The sequence below is a fragment of the Phoxinus phoxinus genome, assembly GCF_949152265.1.
Source record: "Phoxinus phoxinus genome assembly, chromosome: 16".
Lineage (NCBI taxonomy): Eukaryota > Metazoa > Chordata > Actinopteri > Cypriniformes > Leuciscidae > Phoxinus > Phoxinus phoxinus.
The window spans coordinates 32,130,957-32,156,120 of NC_136891.1; the positions used below are offsets into that span (position 1 = coordinate 32,130,957).

The 25,164-nt window shown below is 39.0% G+C and overlaps 1 protein-coding gene across 1 annotated transcript; it reads left to right on the top strand.

Annotated features, from left to right (window-relative positions):
• The first annotated feature begins 6,522 nt into the window (after nt 1-6,522).
• Nucleotides 6,523-24,580, top strand: ywhaqa (tyrosine 3-monooxygenase/tryptophan 5-monooxygenase activation protein, theta polypeptide a). Its single transcript, XM_079639474.1, has 6 exons — nt 6,523-6,677; nt 7,336-7,762; nt 15,049-15,172; nt 21,500-21,663; nt 22,421-22,516; nt 23,514-24,580. The coding sequence occupies exons 2-6, from the start codon at nt 7,469-7,471 to the stop codon at nt 23,571-23,573; spliced, it is 738 nt and encodes a 245-aa protein (XP_079495600.1). The 5' UTR covers nt 6,523-6,677; nt 7,336-7,468; the 3' UTR covers nt 23,574-24,580.
• The last annotated feature ends 584 nt before the right edge of the window (nt 24,581-25,164 follow it).

The following is a 25,164-nucleotide window of genomic DNA, read 5'->3' on the forward strand; positions in this document are numbered from 1 at the left end:
TTCTGTAAAGTGATAAATGAAATCTGACGGCCAGGCAGGAGCATACTGACAGAGCCAGAAATGAGGGCGATAACTTGTGCCCAAGCGTTATACTACATCAAAGCACCTCAGCAATGACGTGACACCTAGAGTTTCCATCTGCCTCCTGCTTTTGGAAGGCCCTAGATATTTAACAGGGTTATGTAACGAGGCCGAAGTGGAGTGGCGGGATCAGCGGCTGGAGGCGGAGCCAGGGGACCCACTCGCGCAGAGGTAGATGCCTCACAGACGGCCTGAGGTGGATCCACGTCGCTGTGAGAAAGCTGAGGAGGAACAGAGGGTCAACAGCAGAGACTGGCTGAGGTTTGGAGAGGAGGAGGGAGAGGGATTTAGGGCCGGATCCATATATCTGAATATGTGGAGTCTGATTCGGGTGGAATCAGGGGGGTCAGTGAATAATACTCCCCAAATTCGTCTTACTAACTCACAGTGGCAGGAGTGTGGGCAGGGCTCAAGTCAAGTCAAGTCATCTTCATTTATATAGCTCTTTTAACAATATAGATTGTTTCAAAGCAGCTTTACAGAGATAAACGTATAATTTAAGGGTAACAGATTGTTTTGGCTTTATAGCGGTTCTTGAATAATGTTATTTTCCAGCTAAAATTAGTTTTGATTGATTCACTTCCGTCGAAATTATCATTTGTTATTAAATTAGGGGGCGCTAAGACGACACCGTTCTCTCTACACAGACTTTAAACGCGAACCTGTGAGAAACGCTGATGGCGCTCACGTGCGCATCAAGAATAATAGTTATGCGCATTTGAATATATGTGCGCAGATTCCCTACAAACCAAGCCTTAACAAAATACTTGTCTTGCCTATACATTTTAATACAGAATTTTATTAAATTTTTTCACTTCGGGGTTTTCTCAGTCGGAAAAGGGTGGCTTGCTCTCTTCAGGTTGGTGGAGAGTTCCTGCCTCAAGTGGAGGAGTTCACGAGTGAGGGAAGGATGGAACGGGAGATTGACAGGCGGATCGGTGCAGCTTCCGCAGTAATGCGGTCGATGTACCGGTCTGTCGTGGTGAAGAAAGAGCTAAGCCGCAAGGCGAAGCTCTCGATTTACCGGTCAATCTACGTTCCTACTCTCACCTATGGTCATGAGCTGTGGGTCATGACCGAAAGGACAAGATCCCGGATACAGGCGGCCGAAATGAGCTTTCTCCGTAGAGTGGCTGGGCGATTTCTTAAAGTTAGGGTGAGGAGCTCGGTCACTCGGGAGGAGCTCAGAGTAGAGTCGCTGCTCCTCCACATCGAGAGGGGTCAGCTGAGGTGGCTCGGGCATCTGTTCCGGATGCCTCCTGAACGCCTTCCTGGGAAGGTGTTCCGGGCACGTCCCACCGGGAGGAGACCCCGGGGAAGACCTAGGACACGCTGGAGGGATAATGTCTTCCGGCTGGCCTGGGAACGCCTCGGTGTCCCCCCGGAAGAGCTGGAGGAAGTGTCTAGGGAGAGGGAAATCTGGGCATCTCTGCTTAGACTGCTGCCCCCACGACCCGAAATTTTCCCGGCAATGCTTTATCTGTAGAGTGGTACAGGCATCCTCCATAGGGAGAGGCTAGTTGGCACTTCAGCACTGCGTTGTCATCGGGTCCAGGCGAAGGTCCTTCGTCAGATCTGGATACGGCCTGGATCCGGCAGGCTGCGGGAAAACCTCGGGATAAACAAAGACACTAAAATTAGCGTAGATGCCATTCTTCTTATGATGTAACGAGTACATCAGGATTTAAGGGTAGTGTTTCAAGTTCCGGCTGACCTAATCTATGCAGCCTAACATTGAGTTATAGAAGACAATAATGTATTATGTGAATGCTAGGTCAAAGAGATGTGTCTTTAATCTAGCTTTGAACTGACAGAGTGTGTCAGTCAACTCCATTCAACTCAACTCCATTCCCTCAATCTCCACTAAAACTCCCTCAGCAATGGACGATGTGGCTGGCTCACACACCTGGTCAGACTCAGTCACTCCTTCTGGCGCTAGCTCCCCGTCTGCAGTGGGCTCAGGTGTCGTGTCCATCTCACATGGTGGTGTCTGGCTGGACTCTGGGTTTGGAGTAGGGCTGGTGTCCTCTGGGATGACAATAAGATGCTGTGCATTATGCACCAGCTCTACATAGGCCTTTGCTCGCTCAGGCTGGCGTGATAGAAGACGCTAAACGAGCCATCATCATAGTGTGTAAGGCACGCCAGATCTAAAAAGTCCTGGGTATAATCCCCCAGTGAATGGTCCATCTGCTCCAGGCATAACAGTCTTACTGCAGGCAGATCCATGGTGAAGGGGGTAATGAAACAAAAATTCAAAATCCCAAAAAAGAAAAGCTGCACAAAAGCCTGGTATTCTGTATATAAGTCTAAAGAGGAAGAAAGTGAAAGCAGATTCAGTAGTTCCAAATAACAACAGGGATTAATATTACAACATGAAACAGCGTGATAACGTGACAATACCGGACAATAAGGAAGATAAATACAAAATGGAGATGAGCATAATAACAAACAGCTGTGATGATAGATTAGTGTCCATGGAAACTGGTGAGAGGAGGGAAACTTGAACAAATGAAAACAACTGAATACAAACTTGACAGTAATCATTTTTTTCTTTGGTTATGAATCACATACACAACCACAAAACAAAAGTGGCTCTTTAAAAAAAAAATCCCAACACAATTTGTGATGCAGCCAGAGAATGCTGTGTATGCGAACATCAATCAAAGGCTGAAACCAGATAAATAATAGAGGAAAGCATAAGGGAAATTTCAACTGCTGCCTTGATAAAGTGGAGAAAAAGAGGAATGACAAGATAATAGTCCCCAGAGATGTGATTCCATCAATGCCTCTGCTTCAGCTGTGTTGGATCACAGGTTCACAGAGGACAGTCATGCACATTCAAGACATCAGCAGTCTTGAAACACCCACTGAATCTTATTCCACATGCTTCTTTAGGTTTTTCTGATGAGTCTTGTTTTTCCGGAACATCTCTGTTTTTGGATGCTGTAACACTGCTGCAAGGAGGGGTTGAGATACATTTTAAATAGAAACTATTGTACGTGGCCATGATAACAGGTCTAAGTATCCTTTGTTTCCAGGCAGGTTTTCAGGAGTCGAGACAACGCCCTGGGACATTTTTCCTTCTTATTCACTGAAAAAGAAACATTACGTAATAATGCTTGCCTGTGCAGACAGTGTGAGCCGACAGCCTGACTGATCCACTTGCTGAACGCGCATGACAGCAGACGGGCTGGGAGGCGGTGGAGGAAAGATTGGAGAGGATGTGAGCAATGCAATATGCATTTCACTAAAGGCTTTATCTTGCTCTGTACTCAATATGAATCACAAAATGATGTGTTCTTCATCATGCACTGCACAACTTTCCTGATCCAAAAGATTGGTTCCAAAAGGTGGATTTTTAAATAACTTGATCTAACATTTAATATATATGTATTTTTTAAAATGTTTATGTTGCTATAATGAGGTACCTGTACATTTTTAGATATAATTAAGACCAAAAATATAATATTATTCCATGTCATTTATTCATTTAGCAGATGCTTTTATCAAAGTATAGAATACAGACGATTCATCTTAAGGACGCAAAAACACGAGAATTGATGGTAATACAAAGTTTCAAACATTGTCCAGAATAGTACAAGCTAGAACAGGGAGGGATATAAGAAATAATACAAACAAAGAAAAAGGAGATAAATTGTTATTATAAAATCAGAAATGCACAGTTAAGAGTTCATGGAAGAGAGGATTTTTTATTTTGTTGAAGGTGATAAAAATAGTGCAAAAAAGTTTTTCAGCTGCCAAATAAAAAAGTGAGAAAGTTGGTGATATTTAAGCAATACAAGCAAATTGATGATTCATATATATATAATCACTTATACTGATGATAAACATCTTTCTGTATCAAAAATATTTTATTATATGGTTAAAAGATTATGCTATATCACTTTTGCTGTGTGTGTATGTATGTGTGTGTATGCGTGTGTGTGTGTCTGTGTGTGTGTGTGTGTGTCTGTGTGTGTGTGTGTGTATATAACGTTACTCTTCTGACTGCCTTTATATTTACATGGTTTTTAATAAAAACAATATTGTTTTACTGTTTCCTGTTACACAAATGATGTTGCTCAATCAGTATTATTATTATTAGTATTATTATCAATATTATTAAAAAAATGATTCATCATATATGAAATGTTATTTATTTTAGGACCAGAAAACAATATAACCATAATCATAAAACCTTAGCTTCTTGAAAGAGTGGCCTACTTCATTAGAGACATCTCACTTATCTAGGCTTTTCTAATCAGGGAACACTTTCCCTCTCCCTCTTTCCGCTCTTTATGAATGTTTTACAGCCCGGAGGCCAGAGAGGGAGCCGCAGTTCAGAAACTTCACGTAAATGCCCGGCACTCATCATATGCCGACTCTCACACATTCTCCACAGCTCACAAGCTCCATGTGAGTGTTAGATAAGCCAAGTCTATGAGTGCTTAGAAGGAGGCTCAGTGTATTACTGTACTCTATCACTGTAATATCCCCATATCATTTTAAGCCTCATGGAAGAATATAAAGTGAAGTAAGTGGAAGTATAAAGTGGATGATTTAGAAAGATCGCTCTATAAAGTGGTGGAAGATTTAAAACAGAAGGTAATGCAGGCCTATTAGCATCTCTGTCACCGTGTGTTCCTGCTATTCAGTAAATTATGATCTGGCTGGAAGATCCAGTGAAAGTTAAAGGATCACTCCACTTTTTTTTTGGAAATAGGCTCATTTTCCAACTCCCCTAGAGTTAAGCAGTTTTACCGTTTTCGAATCCATTCAGCCGATCTCCGGGTCTGGCGGTAACGTTAAGCACTTTTAGCATAGCTTAGCATAGATCATTGAATCTGATTAGACCGTTAGCATCTCTCTCAAAAAAAATGTCCAAAGAGTTTCGATATTTTTCCTATTTAAAACTTGACTCGTCTGTAGTTACATCGTGTACTAGACCGACGGAAAAGGAATGAGAGTATAGTTCCTAGTCATATTGGCCTAGAAAATCACAACTTTTCATTTTCTGTCGGCCTTAGTACACGATGTAACTACAGAAGAGTCAAGTTTTAAATATGAAAAATATCAAAACTTTGGAATTGTTTTTGAGAGAGCTGCTAACGGTCTAATCAGATTCAATGATCTATGCTAAGCTATGCTAAAAGTACTACCGCCAGATCCGGAGATCGGTGGTAAACCTCAACTGTTTAACTCTAGGGGAGTTGGAAAATGAGCCTATTTCCAAAAAAAGTGGAGTGCTCCTTTAAGTGTTAAACATTGCATCATGGAGTTGAGGAATGCCATGTCATGAATCAGAAAGGCCCCATTCAGTTTTTAAAACACCATAAACCCTTCCAGTCCATGGGGCATAACAATCGGATGGGATTACAGGGCAAGTGATCATTCCCGGTAACTGATCTGCAGTTTTTCCCGTTTTAGAGCAGCCACGTGACCTATTCTGAAGTCAGACCGGAGCCAAGTGTGACCTGGAGCAAAAGGTTCTCTATTTTCAGTTCAGTCTCCATTTTATTCCCTAGACTGGACCAGTTTTGGGTAGTTCAATTTAAAATTCAAGTTTCAAGTTTGAGTGCTTCTTTTCTTTAGAAGCATTTAATATCTTAGACAGGGGGAAAAAGTGATCAGAACTCAAAATCTTAAGTCAGACATAATGAATATGGTTTATTAGCATGAACACAAAGTAAGTGGTAATTTCCAGCCATTTTCAGACTCTGGTTGATTCAGTCATTGTACATATTAAGTACAACATAATGTATGTCTGTTCTCTGTAAACTGGCACAACATTAGTCCTACTGAAAACATTTATAATGCATGGATCTTCTTTTAAAGTAATGGACAGTTGGGCTCTCTGCGTGGCATTTAAAAATGATGCACATCCTAAACTACCATCTCTTATTATATGGAAGATTATAAGATGCATGTGGGTCCATGAACATTCAAATTTTACTAGCTCAGATCATGATCCATAAACATGTCAGTAAATGTGGTGTAGCCTACATGTTTTTTTGCAGACACCTAATTATCAAAGCAATGCATACACATATCTTCCATGTAGCCAATAGTGTTTATGACAGTTACCTAAACAGATTATTAGAATAGTTAAATTGCGACCAATTTAGAATTGGCTAACACTATTGCAAACAGCGCAACATGCTGAATGTTTAGACCAAAATACGACGTAAAAGTGGATATAACATATTTACAATGTTGTGTGAAACATTTGCACATCATTAATTTTCCGAATTAATGATCCTACTAGTACTACCACGCCCGCTGAGTGCACAAGAATCGGGGGGGGGGGGGGGGGGGGGGGGGGGGGTCGTATGCATCGTGATGATGACGTCAACTCACCTAAACTCTGTGGTCTCAGTGTGAACCTCCTCTACTCCCGCCTCTATTTCAACGTTTTATCGCCCATTGGTCAATTTAGCTTGACCTACGATAAAATACATGATATATCTAAGACCTGATTGGACTAGCGTCCTAAAAGCCACGCCCCCTTTTAGTTTGGTTGAGGGGAAGGCGAATCTTTTCTCCCAAAGCGGATATAGCTTTCGCGGAGTAGCTGATTGGTACCGTGCTTCAAGGTGGGAAACATTTCTTATCATTTTTTTTGCCTTGTCGTACATTATTCCTTACTCCAGTTATATAATGAATTTGCTCATATTTGACCTTAGCATTTGCGGCCAGGCGTTATTTTTTGTAAAAACTCAAAAGCCCTGTCAGACAAGAGTGCAGTCGTTAGCTGTCACAAGCTAACCAAAATCAATTACACGCGTTTTCAGGTGAACTGGGCTTTATTAAAAGCCAACGCAAATATTTGATATGTATTGACATGATTTATCTTGAACGATGTTTAAAACATTCACGAACAGAGGTTTGCTGGGCCTGGAAGTGACATGAAATCGTGGCGCTCGTCGTGGTCCATTAGTAGTAACGTAACGTTAGGTTAGTTAGCCATCGGCTGGTTAATGGACAGTATTAGATTAGACAAGCGTGAGAAACCCGAGCAGGCGAAATTTATTTAATATTAAACCTCTATATGCTATTTATTATGTGAATTAAATAAAGAGGTTAACATTTTTCATCTAATCCATGTGATTTAACGTTAAATTAAACAGAATATGTTAGCATGACACTTCCTTTTTGTCTGGGTGAAATATTTAAAAATACGTTATTTTTTAAAATCTAAACAAATCGCTATATCCGTGTGGTTGATTTAAAACTGTCATATTTTATCCTCAGGTGCTCCTGGATCACTTCACCCTCACTGCTTCGGCCAGCCAGCTTCTCCTCTCCCCCTTTACACACTGTTTGTCTCTCCCTCCCCACTTTGCCGGACTCGTAATTTCCCGGAGTTTAAACGGCCGATTAAATCATGGATAAGACGGAGCTGATTCAGAAAGCCAAGCTGGCGGAGCAGGCGGAGCGCTACGACGACATGGCGGCGTGCATGAAGCAGGTGACGGAGCAGGGAGCCGAGCTCACCAACGAGGAGAGGAACCTGCTCTCCGTCGCCTACAAGAACGTCGTCGGGGCCCGGAGGTCGGCCTGGAGGGTCATCTCCAGCATTGAACAGAAAACCGAGGGCAACGACAAGAAGCTTCAGATGGTGAAGGAGTACAGGGAGAAGGTGGAGGGCGAATTACGCGACATTTGCAACGAGGTGTTGGTAAGGCTGTTCTCTTTATAATGCTTATACTCAATGTACTTCACATTGGCTATGTTCTAACTAAGTTACTGAATCTCTATGATAGATAGATACATATTGGCTATAATCTATACTCGCTATACTGTAGTGACTATCAATATATCCTAGGGCACGATTAATCGAATCCAAAATAAAAGTTTGTGTTTACATAATATGTGTGTGTATTGTGTATAATTGTTTTGTATATATAAATACACACACATGCATGTATATATTTGAGAAATATTTGCATTTATATACTGCATATATATTTTTATATGATTTATATTATATATAAATAGAACAATTTTATATATAAATAACAAATTTTTCTTAAATATATACATGCATGTGTGTGTATTTATATATGCAAAATAATTATACACAGTACACATATATTATGTAAACAAACTTTTATTTTGGATTTGATTAATCGTGATTAATCGTTTAAAGCCCTAATATACATTTTTCATATTTGAGCGGTTTCATTAGGAAATCACAATATGTATCCGTTTCATGCCGACTTTAAAGTTGGTTTAAAGCAAGTTTAAAAGTTAGTTTTAAGCAGGTTGCTGGAAGAAAGAGGTTATTGTCCCGCCCTCTGCCAGCAAACACTTCATCATAGAAGAGAAGAGATGTCATTGCAAGATCACATGAATTGCATGGATACATCATGCATAATAAATACTGAATATTCCATGGAATTTAAGAACAGTAACAATATCATTGTATTATTTTGTTATTATTATTTATTAATATTTTTTTTATATACGGTACTTTTTTTCTTCTTCTATGCATCAGTATTACATATGGACCATCATTATTGATATGCATATGGATCCTTGAAGGTTTAGCAATGATTTGGAACTGGTTTTGAGCACCAGCAGGGATCTGTCTGTCACTGTTAGCAGTGTCATCGCTGGCACTACATGACAGACAAGTATTGAACCCAGTGTTTATGTACCCCCCAACTTCATTGAATTAAGAAGAATCGAATTAATCTCGAAAGGAGTGCTGTGTTGAGCCATGGCACATTTCGAGGGGAAAACAGCTGCATACAGTGTTCCAGTGTGTAGCTTGGCACCTCATCACAGTGCTCTTGTTGTAAGAGGCTCTCATGGAACTATTAGAGGATTGATTCCTCCGAACAGTGGTGCAGAGAGCAAGGACCAAGCCTTCAGCTTCTCACAATCGATATGTATTGCAGGCAGAAGTACAGCATCTTTCTCCCACCGGGTTTGACAGGGAGGTTCTGTGTCATCACTATTGGATTTCCACTGTCACTCCCCTGGTAGCCCAGTCATCTAATCAAACTTGTTGAAATTCTGCTGCAGAACAGACAAGGCTATGCGATGACATTGACAGACCGACAGATCATTTAAAGAGAGAGTTCACCTTAAAATAATTTTGTTTTAATTTGTGCACCCTCATGTTATTCCTCTGTGGAACACAAAAAAACCTTTGTTTTTATCCATACACTGAAAGTTAATCAGGGATCCAATGATATTCAATTATACCAAAATATCTTCTTTTGTTTTCCACAGAATAAAATCAGTCATGTATATGTAGAATGACATACATAAGTGAGAAAATAATGAATGGTGACCGAACTCTTTAAAATGCCTTGCCATTTTGAGAGATGAAATATATCTGGTCTTTTGCATTTCCTTACTTTCGAGACTTATTCCAATGCACTAATTTATGGGTTATTGTTCATTAAGACCAGATCACAAGAGTGAAAGTGTTGTCTTTTATGTTGTGAGAGCAGAATAAAAAAAAAGAGCCTGCAAATACCAAGTGTTACACTAATTTACTGATGGATAAACAGGATTGGGGTAGGGCATGATTGAAAATGTTCAACCTAGGCCATCACAGCGGTGGATAATGATAATTTTGTTGTGCAACCTTTGACTTTTTGACTTAATCTGGGCTGTATTATATTATAAAGGTTTGTCTGTTAAACCAGCTTGAAAGGAGCAAATAATTCAGCAGCTTTTTCTTGATCATGAGAGTCTTGCCTCCAGCTTACGCTATCTTCATCTTTATCTCTTTCTCTTTTGCAGTTATAAATATTTGTGGGTAGAAACAAATGACCTCAGCTGCTAAAAGTAGCCGTTAAGACAGTTTCCGTGGCGATGCATTGGCTTGCAGTTGACTGTAGTAGTGTAGTGTGCTGTTTTTTTTAATAGCGCGGTTCATTTCAGGATTTTTGTCTTGCTAATTTGTATGCATGGAGGGGCGTCCATAACACGAGGGCGCCCATCCTGTAATGGGTGAGCGATTGTGTGTATGGATAGTGGTGTGGGCTACATGGCACACAATCTGGCAGGAAATGGACGTGCACATCATCATGTCAGCCTCTGTTTTCTCTGCATCTCTTCATGCTGAAGAGAACGGTCGGGAGGAAGGGCATTAAAAGAGCTGGTTTCCTGTCAAGCAAAGAAAGGAGAGTGCATGAAGACAGGAAGGTCAGGGGCCGCTGACACACAGGGAGGTAAAGGGCATGACTCAATGAAATCTCTCATACCCCTTTTCCACCAACAAGAACCAGGTGCTGGTTCAGAGCTAGAGCTAGAGCCGGTTCGGAGTTGGTTCTACTGACGGTTCTTCTAAGAACCGGTTTGCCTTTCCACAGGCTAGAGAGCCAAAACAGAGCCAGATCTTACGTCACTGTGTATACATCTCATGTTGCCCAGCAACGCTAGCGCGGCAGCGCCAAACAAAAACACACCAGGCTTGTTCGAGATGGTTCGGCTTCTCGCAGACCGATCGCCGCGTGACATCACAGCACTGCGAAAGCGATCAAAAGCACAAGGAGTCGTATGTTCTCCAAACACTCCCGGAGCTCTGATCGGTCCGCGCCGCTCCGATGCATCTCGAACAAGCCATCAACAATAACGGACGTTGCAATACTATGGATCCTCATGGGATTGCAAAAATACATCGGAATCCAACGCGTTCGTGCAGCTCGCCGTAACTTACATAGACGGATATTATAATCGAGCTGCTATTAGCTCGACTAGCTGCTATTTAAAAATGGCGGTCACAAGTTTCTATTCGTCTTGTTGGTCACGGTAACCCCGCCCCCAGCCCCTGACGCAAGCGGTTCTTACTTGGCTCCGTTCTAGACCCTGCAATGATTTGGTGCTACTTAAGAACCACTTTTACTGGTTCGGAGCTGGTGCTTTGGCGGTGGAAAAACAAAGAACCGATTTGAAACTAGGCTCTGGCTCCGAACCAGCACCAGCTCTGCCTTGGTGGAAAAGGGGTATCATTGTCTAAAGGGTTGCTATTGTGGGGTCAAGGTTTGGCTGTGTTTAGCATGGCCCAGTTTGCCTCTGCTGGTAGAGTCTGTAACTACACCATGTGACTGCAAATGGGTCTTTGTCCATTGTTTGCCATTCAAAAGCTAGTATGTATGTAAAAATCACTGTTTTGATTAACTATTAATAATAAATAAAGCTTAATAAATTATAATGACTAGATAAACTTAAATGAAAATGAGATGTTGTCTAGCAACTAGCTGAAATAAAATAAGTTGAAATATGACAGCAGTTACTAAAAACTCAAATGGAAATTTTACAAAAATTAAAGCAATATAGAAATATTAAAAAGCATATTTTATATAGAGGGTATTGCATTGACATAAATTTCCCGCCAGATTGAGGGGCACAACATCTGCAACATGACTGGATTTAATAGGAGAAACTGCAAAATCAAGAGTAAAACAAACAATTATCTTCTTAAATTAAAGGCAATTGGACTCAACAGTCCATGGATTTCAATGGAGAAATGCTTAAGCAAACCCTGTTAACGCTTTATCTGCTATAGACAATACTATAAATACAATTTAGGTAGATCTAAATCCGGATGAACACTTATATCATTGATATATTGTCATATCGCCCAGCTCTAAAACTTAAAGCACTAAGGCATTATATATATATATATAATTGTCTTTCTGTAAAGCTGCTTGGAAACATTTTGACTTGACTTGACAGATGAGATAAAAGTGACGAGGACATAATGGATATTCTGGTTGTTTCAATATATTTTGTTTTGGCAGATGATATAGAGTTTTGCTTCGTAAGGAAAACTGAGTTTGTCTAACATCTAATCCACCTTTGTAGAACACAAGGCTCATCGTATTCGATGTTTTTAATAAATCATGAAGCTCTTTCCCATTTTAGATGTGATTTTGTTTTTCGCGTCATTCAAGCTGAACACCAACGCTCGGTATGTAGCACTTCATGCTGTGAACGCAGTGATTCCCACCTACTGTCCGTGACGGCATGTGCTTACCAAAACGAAGTTACTAAAACGTAAACCGAAATTAAAATAAAAACTGAAAATATAAAAATAACTATAATAGTAAACAAAAAATACTTAAACAAATCTCTCTCAAACAACTTTAAAATCAAAACAGAGGGACTAATTTCTACTTCAGTGTGTTTTAATGTGAATGGTGTGGCTAGAACGCTGCTTGTTCAAGCAATCCAAATAACAAGCCATGACCTTTCACCATTTTGCCCTTGAAGGCACTTAACCTCAGGTTCCTTTAGAGGAAATGACTACCTGTTTGTTTCCTGTTTTGCTGTAATGCAACTTAGTGTATCGTCTGTCTTACTGTCGTGCTAGTTTCATCAGCAGATTTCCCCAGATTGCTCATAAGATGCATCCGATCTCTTCATTTAAAATGTCTCTGACTGCCGTCGCTACACTTTGCAGGGGACTCGGGATCAGTTATTTTTCATTCTTCAGCTGGACTGAAGTGTACATGCCTGCATAAATTCACTGCTCTAATCAAATCCTGTTCCAGTTCCTTTTCTTAAGGTGGTACCAGCTGGATTACTGGATGGTAAACAGGAAAGTGATCCATGGCTTAATAGACATTAGATATGTGCTGATCGTCTGTTAGACTCATGAATGTGTTCAGTGGGGTAAAAAGTCACGCTTGCTTAACGGACATTTGGCATTTTAACTTTATTTGCTGTTAACAGCTGGCAGTAAATACTGAAGTTTAAAAATTAAAGTAAGTTCATTTCGTGTTTTATCCTTCCTAATGTTACATAGTTTTTTGGGGGTTCCTGTAAGACTGTCCCATTGATATCTGATTGCTGGAATGAACTGATGGCATATCTGAATGTGGTAGTTTGCATAAAACAGACTTCTGTTCAAAAGTAAAAAACATCTATCCGGTTTATTTAGAAAGAAATGTATACTTTTATTCGACAAGGACACATTAAATTGATCAAAAGAGCCAGTAAAAACATTTATGATGTTTTATTTTCAAATAAATGCTGTTCTTTTGAACTTTCTGTTCTTCAAAGAATCTAGAATTTTTTTAATCAGTTTCTACAAATCTTTTAACCAGCACAGCGGTTTTCAACATTGATAATTATAAGGAATGTGTTTTGAGCAACAAATCAGCATATTAGAGTAATTTCTGAAGGATTCATGTTACACTGAAGGCTGGAATAATGGCTGCTGAAAATTCAGCTTTGTCATCGCATTAATTGTATATTAATAGAAAACTTAAGCTGATCTCATTCATGTTATAGTAGTCGTTTCTAAATGTGTCTTTGGTTTACGCAAGATCGCCTGTATGTGGTTTCAGTTTGGGTAACACCCAAAGTTACCTTTATTCCATCGACGCTGAGTTAAGCCGGGTGCACACTGTGTGATTTTTATTATAGTTGTACATCAATCAATGACGCGTTCGGTGATGTGAGCTGCATTACACAAGGGATTGAAATGGTTGCTACAAAGAAATCTCAAATGCTAATTTTGGTCATGGCTTATCTTGAAAAATAAAGACAATTTGATGGCCGTCTTGGGAGAAGCCACACTGCAGGACTGCGAGTCATCTTCTGACACTGCCAGAATTTCGTCGGAGATCGGCTGTCGGTGAACATGTCAAACTAACGTTCAAAGACTTCAGATTTTAGCCTAGGATCAGAGGATTCTTTTAGGATTTGCTAAATTTGTCTCGACGGCCAAATGCAGCCAAAATCGCACAGTGTGCAGTGCACCTGGCTTTACTCTTCTGGGCTCATATTTAGACACTTTATACTTGGTCAAGAGAAGATATCTTGTATATTAGGCCTACATATAAAGCTTGAATGATCGGGTTCATCCCTACCATTTCTTTTGCCATATTTCTAACATGCAGTCAAACTTGACACTCAACAAACCCAGCTAGGTCGGATATTTAATGTGTTCTAGCTTAAGCACACCTGGTGCAACTAATGAAGCCCTTGATTCAGTTGCATCAGGTGTGCTTTAAGAAAACGCCTGTTTTGCTGTTTTGAGTTGATTCTATTCAGGGGGTTGAATAATTGATAGACTGAAGAAGTCATAAAAAGTGGCATTTTCATGTGAATTTGGGGAAACCACTTGAAACATTTGAGTTGAGCGGTTTCAATTACTTTAGTTTAATTTGTTCATTGCAAACATCTGAAAGTCTGTATATTTTGGCAATAAACCTGACTTGCAATGGGGGTTGAATAATTTCAATTAAACTGTAGCGAAAAAGTCCAGAATAAAATACAATTTCGTCACTATTAACATTGTAATGTTTCTTTTTTTTTATTGCCTCTGACAGTGGATTTTATGTTCTGACACATCCGTGCCTGTGTGGTTATGAGGGGTGTGTGTTGCAGTGCTCAGGCGTGCTGTTAAATCAGGCATTAGGAAGCACATGTGATGTGGCTGTGCAATCATAGGGTCATGTCGGGCCAGAGTGTCAACACTGCCCTCTTTAGACTAAATGCACTGTCAGTCTTTTACTTTTTCATTTCTCCATTTGTTTTTTTGTTTTTTGCTTTCTTCTCTTTTTAGTTTTTTTTTTTTTTTTTTTTTTTTTTTTTTTACATTGGGGACATGTATACAGTTGGCTCAACAGATCTAAAATGACAGGCTGAGCAGTAAGGCCTGGCCTGTCACACAGGAAGTCTGCACCATTCTGTGGTATTCAGTTGTGTATGTGTGTTTGCATGGTTTGTCTAACAGCCCCACTGAACCACCAACGCCTACAATGTGGTAAACTGGGGAAGATGCAGAATGTCAGTGTACTTGCCTGGAGTGGAGAAGAATTTGGGTTATAAAAAGTGCATACTTTGCAATGGATATTTCACATTTAGAAACCCATATAACTGCAGCTATTTTCACCTTCATTAGTTAATTGCATCAATTGTAACCATTTTGTTACAATTAAACAAGTTACAAGTAGATAAAACAAGCTCTCTCTCTCCCCCCCCCACCCTTAGGGACTGCTGAGCAAATATTTGATCGAGAACTCTACAAATCCTGAGAGCAAAGTCTTCTATTTAAAGATGAAGGGTGACTACTTCAGATATCTTGCAGAGGTTGCCTCTGGAGATGACAAGAAGGGTAAGTGTTTTAATGCATTTCTGCTATAAGGATATGCATGTTATTTTCTCAATAATGCATTTAGGACCTGGTAGAACTCCAGGATTCTGGATTAATTATTTAAAACAAAGATCACTGTTCTCTCACGATTCTGAATGAACCACTAAACAAAATAACATGTGATGTATTAGTTTTTAATAATTTGGAAATTAATTTTAAAAAATTGCTTTTCCCAGCATCTATTTCACCATCTTGATCTCTAATCAGTTTTTTTTTTTTTTTTGCTCAATTTATGTTCTCTGGTTTAAAATTAATGCCTGGTTTTGTATGTTATGTTCAATGACTCGCTCATAAAGACTTAATTTGTTTCATTACTGGATGAACCAAGCTTTTTTTAGTGAATCTCTTGCATGAATGATTCAATGACAAATACATTTTTAACAGTCACTTGTCATCACCTACTGGTGTAATTGTTGCAATTTATACAATCTTCATATTGCTCAGAAAACCCAAACGGCCTGATTAACCCTCTGGGGTCTAAGGTGTTTTTGGGGTCCTTGAGATGTTTTGACATGCCCAGATATTTGTATTTTTTTCAGTTGCTTATAAACATATTAATGGCAAAGGTGTAATTACACTCTATTTAGCATGAACATGGCTAGCATAATATGTGAGCAACATGTATGTACATGTTTGCATTTTTGAGAGAATATTATTTATGCGTGGTTATTCAAAAAACTCAAACTTAAATTGTCTGATATAAGACCACAAACGACCAACTTCACATATTCCCACAATACTTTTGACTAATGGATCTTGTCGGCTAGAGTATTTACTTCAAAATGATCTGAAAATCATCCGGGCTAATCGTTCAAATTAAACAATAGATTGATTTAAATTTTGTAAGACACTTTTTGTTTGGAAAGGCAATATGCAGGGGGGCGTGAATGATCCAACAAGGTCATGAATAATGTCCTCATTCACACCTGGAGACAAAGAAGACCTGCTAATGCTGCAGTGCATACTAATGAGCCTTAGGTGTCACTGTGGCTACAAGAAAAAATGCAAAGACAACACACACACACATATACATACATACATACATACATATATACATATATATACCGGTGTATATATATATATATATATATATATATATATATATATATATATATATATTACTACAGAATTGGAAACATCTTGAAAAAAGTGTATTTTCCCACAAACTGTATGCTTGCAAATTGTATAATATCCAAGGTAAACATTTCTAGTAATTGTGCAGTTAATTCTCATTCGTATTTTCAGAAAGTTTTGGAATATGTAGGCTATCCTCTCTCCAAATTTGTCACTAATAAAACACAAAAATAATTTATAGAGAAGGCTTATATTGACCTTTTAAGATTTTGTTTGCACCTTGTAAATTAGGTTTTGATGTGGCAGTAAAAGCTTTATAAATAATCTATCCAAAACGAAATGTTGTCTTTCATATTTCGTCTGTAACATATGGTCTTTTATAATATATATTAGGGCATAAATGTTAATTTGCAGTTTAATATGTTGCTTATACAAATACATTTTATTTCAACGTATTCAGTTGATTTTTACTCATCTCAGTAGGCAATATAGTTTGCTAAAAGCGAAACTTGCGCGAGCTGTAGTAAACAACAGCATGCGCCGTGCATTCATTCAAACACAGAAACGTGATTCAAATGTAAACAGTCTTTTGCGGTTTACAGACACCATTTCATATCGCGATTAGAACAAAGCACTTACTGATGATCTGCAGCTGGATCCGTTGTTCGGCTACTCCAGCACGTTTGAGGTAAAATTTCCAGGATTATCACGATATTATTATTCCTCACAGCGAGTGTGTTCTCCAGCTGTTGTGGGCGTTGACTGGTTTGCATGTGTTGCTTCAGATTATCTGCGTTTGAATAGCGCGCGCGCTGTCGATGGGCGTGTCACATTAGCGGAGTAATGAGCTGGCAGAAAGATAATGAGGACGGCTGATCTCTCGCTCTTTATATATAGATTACATAAACAGAGAATATTTATTTTAGTTTTGAATTAGATAATTTAAAACTACACACTTAAATGATTATAGAGATATATAGCTCATGTCTGAGTGAATAGTATTCACTGAGTTTTATTTGAGTTTAGAGACGTGCTTTAGAAAAAAAGTTCACGGAGACGGAGAGGCAGAAAGCACTCCCTGTTTACTTTCTTTATTTTACAAAAGCACAATGTTTTATTTCGATTGTAAGTGGACACATAAAAAAGTAGACATTTAACAGCTTATTTTTTCATATTTCTTAAGGCTGTATGACCAAAACTGACTGAGTATTTTAGGTCTATTTTGCTGCTATGTGAAAAAAAACGCGCAAATCACGCCGGCGTGATTGCCGACCCCAGGGGGTTAATGAGAGTTTAGGCTTTTTGAGGATAAAAAAAATAAAGGAGTGCATGGATATTTTTGATTATGTGGTGGTTGTCCACACACTGCAAAGACACATTTATATGCAAACACCATATAAAAGTGAATTTTGCATCCGATGAAAACCCACCGAGTTTTGTTCCGATCGGCCTCCATTAACCTTGTCTAATAGGTGCTCAAACTTTATTGGCCATGTTTTTCGAGATACGCCAATGTCCTCATATACATACATGGCACCTTGGACCAAGACACTGCACACCAATTTTCAAGTAAATCGGACTTGCGGTCAGGTGGTCATAGCCCTTATGTTTATTTCATGTTATACTACAGGGCCGTTGAATGCTTGAATCTGATTGGTTGACGAACGTTCTGAGGTGTGCAATTATATTCAGGGAACCGCTGGGCTAAAGTAGTTCCAGGCAGGTCTTGACCTCATTACGGTTCCATATCACTTCGCGTAGTCAACTGTAATAACGGACAATAGGATACAATTCATAACAAGAGAAACTGCAGCCCATGCGCTTGATCTGCAATTTTCAATGTCCTATATAATCAATAAAAAATTAAACTGAATATTTAAATAAATTGATAGTCCTGTTGCACGGGTTTTCGTAATTATTGAAGATAATATAACAAATAAATAAAATTGATAGGCTTATACTTGTTAAAAGGGCTTTGTGTTTCATTTATTAGTCTTCTAGTCTACTGTCACTAATAGAAAAAAAGAATGAACGAATTAACGAATTGAATTAATAAATAAATAATAATATTGACGCACATGCTTCTCTCTAAGGCCGGTTATGAATGTAATTTGATACTTATGAGTCATGACTAATCATGCACGCGTTTTCAGCGCGTTCAGTCGGTTCACAGCGGTGTTTAAAATCTGCTGCATTCACAGTCAGAGAATGTTTCTAGTCGTTAAGTGTGTCCAGCATAGGGCTGAACGATACATCGAATTTTCATCATCATCGCGATATGAACTCCCGCGATGAACACATCGCAACAGACAGCCTGACACGATGAATAATGCCTAGTTCAGATTAGCACTAACTTACACGTTTTTGACTCCTAAAATCTTGTTGCTTTCCGACCAGTCATCGTGTGCCGTCACACACACACATTCACTCGCACGCACGCACAGACACACACACTCACTGTCCCTCGCTCACTCACACACACACACACACGCTCACTGGCGCACACACACACTCACTGTTGCACTCACGTCTCGCCTCGCTCACATATTCAACCCGTCGTGGAGGACCGTTAAAGAATTAAACATGCTATAGTCTTTCTGTCGTGAAGCATCGCAGACGTGACGTAGGTTGTCGCCCACTATGACACACTATACGAGATGAAACGATCGAATCTTGCGTCCAGACGCCCGTTGTCATTATAACGAATCTCCACGACACCCATACGTCAAACGGATCGTGCCAAAATCGCGTTAAAATCGTGTATTCTGAACCAGGCAGGTAATAAACGTTTGACCTATCACGCAAAGAACCTATTAAAGCACTAAGACATGGGAACAGTATAGTTAACAATCACATTTATCGCAAGTCATATCGTCATCGCAATATTAAACAATGTTATCGCACATCGCAGCTTTTCCTCATATCGTGCAGCCCTAGTCCAGCATTACTCTGCTATCAGCGGCTCAAACCTCCGTTACTAACTCTAAAATGACGTTTTGGAATTAGCAACGGAGCCTGGGGTTTAGATGCGCAAGGAATTAGTCCTACATACAAGAGCGTTTTAATGACAAAAACTTTACAAACGTCTTGAAATGCATCATCTGAACAATATTTCGAGGTGTGGTAACTGTAGTATAAGCGGAATAATTGACTCCAGACCGTTGAATTATTATAAAAATAATGCACACCCGAATTATTTTTATAATAATTCAACGGCCTGTCGTCAATTATTCCTTACTTATAGTGCCACCTAGTGTTCAATCGTCGTGATTGTTTTACTGTAACCTCAGATTGAACTCATACATATGTGTACCAAGTTTGGTGAAGATATCTCATTTACTTCTCGAGTTCTAGCCATTTTAGTAAAATAGGCCCCTCCCACAACGTACGTTTTGGCGCCCCTTAGCGACCATGAATCAATTTCAACCTTTTTCAATAATTATTGATATCCAGACTCCAGAGAACATTTATGCACTGGTTTGGTTCCGATCGGGCGAAAAACATAGGACTAAAAGTAGGTTTTTGACAAAATTCAAAATGGCAGAAATATTTGCATACTAGAAATGAAATCGGAGATATACGAATAAAAAATTATATATCTGAGTTATGAGCAGTTTAACGCTTTTGGACGCTGTAGCGCCACCTATGGGCCAATCAAGGTCATACTGTCAACCTCTAGTTAATAAAAATAATTTAATGCATTAATACAAGCCAATTATCATCTTGATATCATCAATGGCATCAGCGCAACCTGACTATCGTCGATACAAGATATTATCGTCTATTGGTACAACCGTAATGGATATGTTGCAAGTTGTATTTCTGAAGTGTTGTTAATACAACCATTGTTGTTTCTTCCTAGACATTTTTATTTAGAGAACATTGACGTATTGTTCCCTTCAATTTATTACTGATTTTCTTTACTTGGTCTTAAAATCTGAACCATCATAAAACCTGCAGAAACCATGATGATAATGATACTGTTTGTGAAGCTGTTTCATACCTATACATGATAACTGCTCTCTCTGGGTCCACGGCAGAGCCAGTGCAGTGAATGTTCGCTGTGATTGTACTTTGCTCTGGGACCTAGAATGCCTCATATTTAGGCACAAATGTTTCCATCTCAGATGTGAATGAAATAAATTCAATCTGTGTTTGGGAGACCATGTCAGTGCTGCATCTTGTGCTTTGCTTAAGGCTAAATTGGGGCTGTGGGCTTAAAATTCAGGATGAATGAGTTTGGGTTCATTGCAGAGTATTTAGCTGCTTTAGGCCGTTTCTACACCACCGTGAGTCAGCTGCTCGTCCTTCTGGAAGACAATCTTCTGGGGGGTTTATTTCCCTTCTGGCAGGCTACAGAACAGGAGCAGTCGTGGAGATCCAGTTTAGAATATGGCTTTGCTAATGTTTCAAAGCGTCTTATATTTGGAGAAGGATATTTCATCATCTTGACCTTTTTAAAGGGTCATTTCACCCAAAAATTTAAATTCTGTCAGTAATTACTCACCCTCATGTTGTTCCAACCCCGTAAGACTTTCGGTTATCTTCAGGAACACAAATTAAGATATTTTTGATTAAATCTGAGAGCGGTCTCACTCCTCCATAGGCTTCTAATTGAAACTGGCCGACCCAGAAAAGTTAGTAAAGACATCGTTAAAATAGTCCAAGTGACTACAGTGGCTCAACCTTGTTTATCAAGCAACGAGAATACTTTTTGTGTTTTTTTGCGCAGAAAGTAAAGACTTTTTTTCAACTATTACTTTTCTTCAGTGTGGGTCTCTGAGTGAGTTCACGTAGTGTAACAGCGCAGCGCTTTCTGTGTTGAAGCTCATTATAGGGTCTCTGCAAACTTCCAGGGGTGCCCAATACGTACAAAATTTTACTAAAACGCTAAAAAATACTAAAAATAAAGATGTACGACATTAAACTGACAGTTTATACATCTCAAAATGGCTATTAAGACCTTTTGAATATAGTTTTGGACAAAGGGGAAAAGGAGTCATAATGGTTAAGACCTACTAAACTAAAGTCAACCAATGAAAGGGTTTAAAGGTCCACATTCCTAGAGCTTCGTTTTTGAGAAATCTGTCCTATCCAGAACCACGGACTCATTGCCACTAGTTAGTGTTTTTTTGTTTGTTGTTGTTATAACTATTAGCTAGTTATATTTGTTATAACTTAACTTTTTCATATATTTATTTTTTGTCCCTACAGACACGATAACCAACTCTCAAGGTGCCTACCAGGATGCGTTTGACATCAGCAAGAAGGAGATGCAGCCCACACACCCCATCCGTCTGGGACTGGCTCTCAACTTCTCTGTCTTCTTCTATGAGATCCTCAACTCTCCTGAGCAGGCCTGCGCTCTGGCCAAACAAGTAGGATTTTGGATGACAGCACCACTCTGTTGCTCTTTACTAAATTGATTTATGAGGAACGGTTTACCTAAAAATTAAAATAATTTTTTATGAAATTTGAGAGGTTTCTGTTGCTCCATTGAAAGTCCAGGTATTTAAATTTGTGAAGATCCAAAAAGGTTATAAAGCTCCATTTAAAATTAATCCAATTGAGTGGATTAATCCAAGTCTTGTGAAAAGATACAATCATTTTATTTGATGGACTTTTATTTACATCTAAACCATGATCGACATGCATAGATGGGGCTCATTGCAAAATACAGAAGGTAAAATGTGCGAGCATGATGTGTGAGACGCAATGGTGTGTTTTAGTGTAATGTGTTTATGTAAATAATAGCCTAAATTAAATCATATTTCATATAATCATAATCATATTCAATTTGTTCATCATATTAAGTGATCCTATCTCTTCAAGCAACAGAAACAAAATATTCATTAAATATTTTTTTGTTTCAAAGAGTTTTTATTTGTGGGTTTTATTCCCCCCAACCCCAACATATTAGCCTCTATCTTGACCAATAATTTGGGGGCAATTTTTTAACATTATTTTGATGATAGTTATTCACCTTTAATTAAATTAAGTTCTTATAGAAAATTTACCCACTTGTCCTAGATTTTTTAATTTTTCTTCAAGCTTTGAATTTCGTCAGGCACGTGGTTCGCATACCAGGGGCTGTTCGTTCACATATCTCAACTTATTGTGACCTTGTGCTTGCAGGCATTTGATGAAGCCATTGCAGAGCTGGATACACTGAACGAAGACTCGTACAAAGACAGCACACTCATCATGCAGCTGCTTAGAGACAACCTCACAGTGAGTTACAAACTTCTTCTCTGTGATTGTGGAATGTAGATTTGATAAGTTATAGACCTTATGCGCCAGAGAAACGAGGGCGCCGCCATCTTTAGAATATTGTCTTTGAACTTCCGCTTTTGCGGTCGCGCTATATATCTCTATGGCATGGCTGTCCAGGAGTAAATCGCATTTGAAGTGGATTTACTTAATGTAAAGTTAACGAACGTTATCATGAGGATTGTAATGTTTAAAGCAGATGTCTTAAAGTCGGCATGAAACGGAAGTTGAGATTGTAATTTTTTCCTTGTGACGTATATCCGAGTGAAACGGCTTCTGAAATTAGAAAAAAATGTAGGGCTTGATTTCGTCCTTCGGGAATTGATTGGATCGTTGGAGGTTGGGCGTTGCAAACAAAATGGAGGCAGATTCGAATGCCAGTTTACATTCAGTTGTGGAGGATTTCTCTCCACCGGACTCCCCACTGTTACCCTCCCATGAAGGATTTTTTTATTGAGGAGCCCGGCGACGAGAACGAGGACGAGCAGCTAAATTTTCAGGCAGGAATCAGCCCATATTTATATTTAACGAGACACAGACACCGATAGCCGCACCCTCATCGACTCTTGCCGCACCCTTTCGCCATGGCACGTGACCGAAAGAGAAGAGAGGTCGTTTCGAGGGGGGGAGGGAAGGGTAATGTATTTGATTTGAAGATTATAAGGGTAGATGAATTTTAAAAAAATTATGAAGTGCACAGATAAATAATTTATAATAAACACTACAATATTACATATAAAAAGAAGATTTGTCAAATTTGATTTCATGCCGACTTTAACAAATGTCAGTAGACCGGGAAAATACGCAAGATTGCTGTGAAAATACAGACCGGAAGACAAAAGACAACGAGCGCAGCGCTGAAAAGGGGCGGGGCTACATAAGGTCTATATTACAATCATTTATATTTGGTGTGCAAAATATAGATACTCAGTTGTTGTTTTTTTGTTGTTTTTATCAGTTATGGACCTCTGACAACGCTGCAGATGAGGGAGAAGGAGGAGACGGAGGAGAGAACTAAACGCCCACATCTTCTCTCCACAGATTAAAGCGAAAGAATCCTGGATAAAGACAACTTTTTACACTTCTTCATTCCTTATTGTTTCACTTATGATTATTCTAGCCATGTTAAAGCCCATGATCATTACCAATGAGCTGTGAGTGTGGGAATTCCAATCAGTCTGTTTTTCTCTCTCTCCATTTTCCACCACCTGGCTTGTGGTTGTACTGAAAGTAAATATTAAGTTAAAGTAACATCTCCATTCCTCAGTTTTGTGTTTTTGTCCTTTGGCCTTTTTTATGTGCAGTGTCTGCTGTAGAAAAGTATTAGCCTCACATAAAAACAATTGTCCTTTAATTGTGACAGCGACTAGTGTGTATATTCTGGTAAACTGAAATATTGGAAGTGTCGGTCACAAAATGCAGAGCGTTTTGCCTCAAGCATGGCTAGTTCCTGTCCTGCTATATCACCTTCCATTTGTACGTCTCTCTAGGGAAATCAACATACACTTGAATGAGATAAATGTGTTGTTGACTGTCATAGTGTTGGCTTAAAATGGGCCTGTGCTTTAGTATTGATAGCAAGAAGGCTGTTTTCTGATGTACCAAGTCAGCTAGCATTGCTCAGCCAAGTATGCACTTTTCATTGACCATTTAAATCATGTCTTCATCTTGAAGGTCATGAAACACTCCTGCCTGGTTATGGTTTTCACTTTAATGTGTGACCTTGCAATGGCTTGTGATGATAAAAAAACAAAACAAAAAAATATCATGCATGCCCATTTTTCAATATACACTGGAATGGGAACCAATACTGCATACATGTTCCACCGTTTAAGTACTTTTCATTGCAGGTTTATGCACATGTTGAGAGGATGTTTGATTTGTCAAGTGATGTCAATAGTTATTTGGACCACCGTTGTGTTTTTGCTAATCATTGACTGTAGTCCCCCAAAGCCTTGTGAAAATGTACAAGCCCTACATAACAGCTATGTAACCTGAATTAAAATGACCATTTTATAAACCATACAGCTTTGTCTTGACATGTTTTATCTCAGTCTTTCCTGGTGACTGATGTACTTCATTTTGACTGGTTTTCAGTAGTATTTTGTAGACTTCTTTATTAGTGACAAAATAAATACTACTTCTTTGACTTGCTTTAGATGCATTTACTATTGAAATATGAAATTTGTGTCCCTTTTTTTTTAGCCATTAGTATTTTACAAATCTTAACTTGGACTACGTCTAATGATAATCAATAAATTCATTCTAGAATGCAAATGATTGGTTAAAATGACTAAGTGCAGGATGACATCAGTGCTTTTTAGTCAATTTTCCAGAAGAGGAAACGATACATGATGGTTAACTATAAATATTACAGCACAACTCTGCGGTTCAATGATAGATGGTTTCTTTGAACCTGTACAAATTAATTCAATGCTTTGAGTTGGTGATAATGGCTCCCTAAATAAAAGATTTTCAGCTGCTTGTAGCTATACTGTCCTCCAAATGAGCCTATACGCTAGGCTGATCTCATGGGGTTTGAGGTAAGACTTTAAAAATAGAGTGTACGAGACTGAGACTGTTCTCAAAACCTAGCGAGCTGTCTATCT